The sequence below is a fragment of the Mus pahari genome, chromosome 16, assembly GCF_900095145.1.
Source record: "Mus pahari chromosome 16, PAHARI_EIJ_v1.1, whole genome shotgun sequence".
Taxonomy (NCBI): Eukaryota; Metazoa; Chordata; class Mammalia; order Rodentia; family Muridae; genus Mus; species Mus pahari.
This window is the reverse complement of record NC_034605.1, coordinates 4,367,991-4,374,080: the sequence shown is the minus strand read 5'-3', so window position 1 is coordinate 4,374,080 and position 6,090 is coordinate 4,367,991. Positions and strand designations below refer to the sequence as shown.

General features: G+C 39.1%; 1 protein-coding gene across 8 annotated transcripts in view; it reads left to right on the top strand.

The window, feature by feature from the left end:
* Celf2 (CUGBP Elav-like family member 2) overlaps window positions 1-6,090 on the top strand; it is an 842,569-nt gene that overhangs the window by 428,524 nt on the left and 407,955 nt on the right. For all 8 annotated transcript variants that reach the window (XM_029547668.1, XM_021215268.2, XM_021215269.2 and 5 more), the window contains one exon: window positions 3,105-3,140. Coding sequence is in view for 5 of the 8 variants with exons in the window: in XM_021215269.2 (XP_021070928.1) it covers window positions 3,105-3,140 (36 nt within the window). In the remaining 3 variants the exon portion in view is untranslated. The remainder of the gene's footprint in view (window positions 1-3,104; window positions 3,141-6,090) is intronic.

Genomic DNA, 6,090 nt, shown 5'->3' with positions numbered 1-6,090 from the left:
GGCTTTTCGAGACAGGGTTTCTCTGTGTAGCCCTGGCTGTCCTGGAACCCACTCTGTAGACCAGGCTGGCCTTGAACTCAGAAATCCGCCTGCCTTTGCCTCCCAAGTGCTGGGATTAAAGGCATGCGCCACCACCACGCCTGGCTGCTTGTTTCTTTTTGAGACAGTGTTTTGTTATATACCTCGGCTGGACTCCAATTCATGATCCTCCTGAACTCTGGAACAGGCTTATACTACCACACCCTACTTGATTTTCTGTTTAAGTCTCTGAGGAGCAGAATGGAATTCTCAGACATGAGATGAAGGTCACTTTACCCAGCATCTGTCTTCTCTAAAACAGGGCCAATGCCTGCTCCCTGAGAGTCTGGATCTGCTGGGTAAACTTCTGTTTTGACTTGTACATATCACTCTACCCATAGGTCACTATTTGGAATTTCCAGCTCTTTTCCTTCTTTTTGGAAAAACGAGAACTCGAAGACACTTATGAAAATCACACGCTTTCCTCGGTATTTAGAATCCTACTGTCCATAGATCTAATTTCACATCAACTTTTCTTAAGTGACTTGTCAGTTTTCAACTTTCTGAAGTATCCAATTTAGTTCTCAGGGAAGTAAGAACATTCACTTCATCAGTACGATGTCATGATTAGTCAAATGTAAACTGTAGAATGGGACGATGACTCTCATTGAGTGGGGAAGAGCACTCTCTGTAAGTGTGGAAACTTAAGTGGGAGGAACCAAAAAGAGACAAATATTGCTGGGAAGTGCTGTTTTCCAGGGCACTAGGCAATGCTATTTATCTGGTGAGCACTTGGAATAGAGGTGCACTGTGAGAATTCATTTGTTCTATCAGAATCATTGCAAGTGAGGGCAGTTTTGTCCCTGGAGGACATTTACTAATGTCTGAAGATATCTTGGATAGTTATAAGAGAGTAGGAGGTATGTGGGTGTTTCTGGTGTTCGGTGAATGGAAGGCTGGGACGCTGCTAAGCTTCCTGTGATGCTGTCAGTACTCTTTCCTCACTGTGACAAAACACGTGAGGGAAAGATTTTGAGGGAGGAACATTTATTTATGACTCGCGGTTCCAAGGTTTTCAGTCCTTTGGTTCAACTGGAGAGCAGAAACACAGAGGGCAACGGAAGTGGGAGCAACCCTTCCCTCCTAGGGTTGCTTCCTGGTGATCTACTTCATTGTTTCTATTGCTTCCCGACAATGAAGGCAAGATGATAAAAACCATCAGGAAACCCGTGCACTGAGCCTGTGTGTCAGAGAGCACATGTCTAGTCATTTCTCAATACATGGGCCTACCAGGGGGGAACTAAACCTCTCACAAATTAGACTTTTGGGAGATATTCAGATTCAAACCACAGAATAATATCTCATGTGCACGGTGGAAAATTATCTGGCCCCAAATGCCAGAAAATGCCAAGGCTAATTGGTTTAGTATAATGCACGAACAACAGTGTTTAAAGATATCAAGAAACTTGTAGTCTTAGAAAATGGGTAATCTGGAAGGCAAAAACAATTATCTAAAGGATGCAAAAGAAAGATAGTTATGTCTTAACCATAGGCTGCTGCCATTACTATGAGCTAACTCTGAACATAGATTTAACCCTCAGAGTCAGCAAGAAGACCAGACAACTTCATTAAGCCAACTCTGATAAATTGAACTGATATCTATAAAGTATTAATATATATGCAAACAGCAAATGACAAATAACAAACACTTAAATATTTTTATTGTGTTAAAGGCTATAAGGGGAAAGTTAAGAGAGAATTCCTTCTTATTTGGCTTAACAGGAGAAATTCTATTTTGAAGGATAAAGTTCTTACAAAGATACTAAATTCTTAAAGGAAATAAATCTAAGGCTGGAGAGATGAATCCGTAAATAAGAGTGCTTGCTTTATAAGTCTAAGAACCTGACTGGAAATTCCAGTAGAGACATGAAGAACTGGGCATGACTGTGTGCCTGTAACACCAGCCCAGTGAGAGGCAGAGAATTTTTGCTCACTGGAGAATGCTGGCCACCAGCATACATCCAGTTTCAAGTGACACACTGTGTCCTAAGGGAATAAGACAGAAATTGATAAAGTAGATACCCAACAACATCTCCTGGCCTATGCAAACTCCCAAATCTTATGTATGTGCACATGTACTACTCATGCATGCACATACATATCAGACATTAGGATTAGGGTTCATAACAGTAGCAAAATTACAGTTATAAAGTAGTGACAAAAATAATTTTATGGTCAGGAGTCGCCACCACGTGAAGAACTGTATTAAGGGGCCACAGCATTAGGAAGGTTGAGAACCACTTCACTGCAGAGTGGGACATAAAGAAATGTTGTACATGTGCCCTTGAAGCTATCAGAAATTGCACATCTACCCTGCCTTTTTGGGGGTCTACAACCTAGGTGTAACCTTCCAGCACTTTCCTCATGCCCTCTTCAGTGACCAACCCAGCTTAGCCCAAGTTCCCATAAAAGATGGTGTGCAGACATACATGTAGACCATGTATCACAAGCCTGGTCATTTTTACTATTAAATTATTCTGCATTTAGTTACATTTGAATTATGGTAGCTCCAGTCTTCAGCAATCCAAAAATCACAGAGCATCATGAAGAAGAGCTGAAAAGGAGAAGCAGCGATCTGTTGCTAAAGAAATTGAATTCTGTACTGTTCATGTTCCTTCTGAAGCTGCAGATGACCAAGAATAGGGAGTAATGTCCCAAAGTCTTCTGTTCTTAAGTGATCCTTGGGACAAGATCTCCATGTTTTGTTCCATTGTACATGATATAGAAAGGGTAGTTTGAGATTTTTTTTTTCACCATCTTTCTTCTGGATGTTGTACAGTTTTAAATTTCAGTGTTTTAATCTCCATTAAAGTCTACCAACAGAAATTAGAAGCAGTTATGTTACATATGTATAACGTAACTTTGAAAGTAACCATTGAACTCTTTATGGAAATTAACCAATGTGATTAATCACCCACGTGTTTCATATCATTTCCACACTTTGCCTTGTTGCTGTTTATAATGGGATTCATTTTTATATTTGCTGCAATGATTTTAATTATGCTTGTTTTCTTTTTCTCTAACAGAGAGACTGCCACAGAGTTATCTGGAAGTCCACCAAGGTGAGCAGCTGGCTTTTCTTATTCGCCTCCTGATTTTTGAAACAATCAGAGAACAGCATTGTGTCCTCTTTAAGTGGGCTTCTCATTTTCTCATGCTATTGTGCTAGAAGATTCTGTATGAGTCACTAAGTCACATGGAAAGGATATCATCAAGAAGTAATGAGGCTAATGTGTATGAATGATTTTGAGAAATCATTCTCATTCTTTTTATGTCTTTATGTAGATAGATGATAGGTGGATAAATGATAGATGGATGGATAGATAGATAGATGACAGGTGGATGAATGATAGATTAGATAGACAATAAATAGATAATAGATGACAGATAATAGATACAGAGATGATAGCTAGCAGATATATACATAGGTGATAGTCACTATAAGTGCTGATTCCTCATTAGAATCAAAAGAATTGGAGATAATTTATGGTTTTTTCCTTTAATGTACCAATTATTATTATATCCAGAGGTTAGTGATTTATAAAGAAAAATGTTTCCCATAAAGAACCTGAATATAGTTTTATTGATATAAATGCATCTGAAGTTCTTATATTTTAAATAAGAAAAAGAGAAAAAAAAGAGAAAGTAACAGGGTGGCCATCTTTTAAAAACCATTTTACTGACACTCTGTATCCAGGATCTGGCCTTGGCACAAAAACTTCTGCTTGGTCTTTGAAGGTACTTAATAATTGATTGAGGATCAATTAATATGACATGGGCCATTGGTTGGGATCTGCTGAATCGTCATTAAACTAATCTCAAAAACAGAACAATAAACAGACAACATGACTCTAAATACCACTAGGAAATAGGAGAGTCAGCACACTCTGGAAGAGAGAGACGTTGCTGAGCTGCCTTTTTTTACTTTAAGAAAACCTTGTAGATTTAGGATTGGTATTACCCCCAAAACTCATTTAGTGTTATTCAAATATTTGTTAGTATGTGTGTGTGTTCATTCTTTGGATAGCATCTCAAAGAATCACCCCAAAGGTGTGTCAGCTTGCAGGATTCAACCTCTGAGTGTGTTCTGATGTAGATGTCACTGCTGAGACTGCTTTTCATAGTCCTTTCTCACTTGGATAACGTCCTCTGCCATCAAGGGCTGAGCATCCCACCCTGTGCCGAGGAGGGGACTTGTGTGTCTACTCGTGTTTGTGGTGAAGAAGTTAATCCTGAAATAATGGAAAGAGGAATGACTTCCAAACTTTTATATTACAGCTAAGACTTGGACCACCTCTGTGTTGTCAGAGAAGACCCAAACCATGCTGTAATCTTGCAGATGAAAATTACTCATATGTCTGAAAATCTTCAGAGCCTCCTGAATTCTATTAACCAGTGCTTTATTGTGAATACCAAGCAGCCATTCGCATATTCCCTAGGAATGATCTTCTCTTGTAGCTGCTTTATTACCCAAGGGACAGAATGCTCTCTTCTTGAGTTTGGTGGGTGATATTTTGGTAATGAGCCTATTTATTTTTTTGTCATGAATTTTTGTTATTCTATTGTTGAATAATGTTGAAAATCAACAGCACGGTGGCAATCTGATTCTAACTGCAACTTGCAGTCATTTTCATGTGTGTGTGAGAGTATGAGAAATAAGGTTAGCTGTTTCTCAATTATGTTTCTAATACAGCCTCAGGTACTCTGTTGGCTTTCTCCAGAGGCAGCTTGGGATATATCCATTGACAAGTATTTCCCTTCTCACATTAACATAAAATAACATAATTATTTCACAGTGATTGCTCCCTTTGGTGTCTAGACTATCTCTTTGGCAAGTATTTGCTTGCACAGCCTAGCACAATCCCATCCCTTGTTCAGCTGTCCGCCTGTCTTCAGATTTCTTCAGCTGTCACTGGAAAATGAGCCCTCTGATACCTGGGTACCATTTAGAACAAGGCATCTGTAGTTATTTTGTTTGTTTCTTGGTGAATGATTAGTGGAACATGACACTTGGAGTTTTTTATCCTTTTAGTCATAAAAGCATGTTTTTGCTGTGACATCCAAGAGAAATGGAAAATTGCAATCCAGGCAACTGCTAGCTAGTGATATGTGGCTAGGAAGGAAGACAATGGCATTTTATAATACTGTTATGATTCGGGTTTCATTGGCTTTGACTGTCTTGAAATTTTCCAAAGGGCCTTTTACAGCTGTTCTGGGGGATGTGGTAGATGGAATACTTCACCTTTAATTGCCTTACATGGTGTTAATTTCAAGTCACTGGCCATGGGTTGACAATACTCTGTATAAATGCCCAAATCATGCAGCACAGATTGTGTCTCAGGAGCCAAAAATCCTTTGAAGTTGAAAGAAGATACATGTGCAAGGTGCTTGAACAAGCGTCGGCTTCATTTTCCACTGCTAATGATAACCTAAATGTGTTTTTGAATTCTTGCTGTTGCTGAAATTAAAGCTTAGTAATAATATGTCACCAGAAAAATATTAGATTACTTGAGCAACATGCACTCTAAGCAATGTAATTATATTATAAATATTAAAAACCAATGATCTTGTCAAGATTAAAACAAACATTCAAACCAATTCTCTATAAGACTCAGCTTGAAGAGTTCCTCAAATGGGACGCATACTCTCTTCCTTGAACTGTGAAAACAATCATTTTCTCTTGCATGTGGCTTTTTGCTTTTATTTTACACGTAGCAAACGGCACTTCAGCAATATGAATAGTTTTTCTATTACAACCATGTGTGTCCATCTATCTCTCTGTGTGCGCATATTCACACATGTATATGTGGAAGCTTAGAGGACGACCTCAGGTGTCATTTTATAGGTGCCATCCTTTTTCTTTCTTTTGGTGGTGGAGGGCATTGTTTCTGTTCTTGTGTTATGGGTTTGTTGCTGCTGCTGCTTCCTCCTCCTCCTCTTCCTTCTCCTCACTTTACTCCTCTTCCTCCTTCTCTTCTTCCCCTTCCTCCTCCTCCCCTTCCTCCTCCTCCT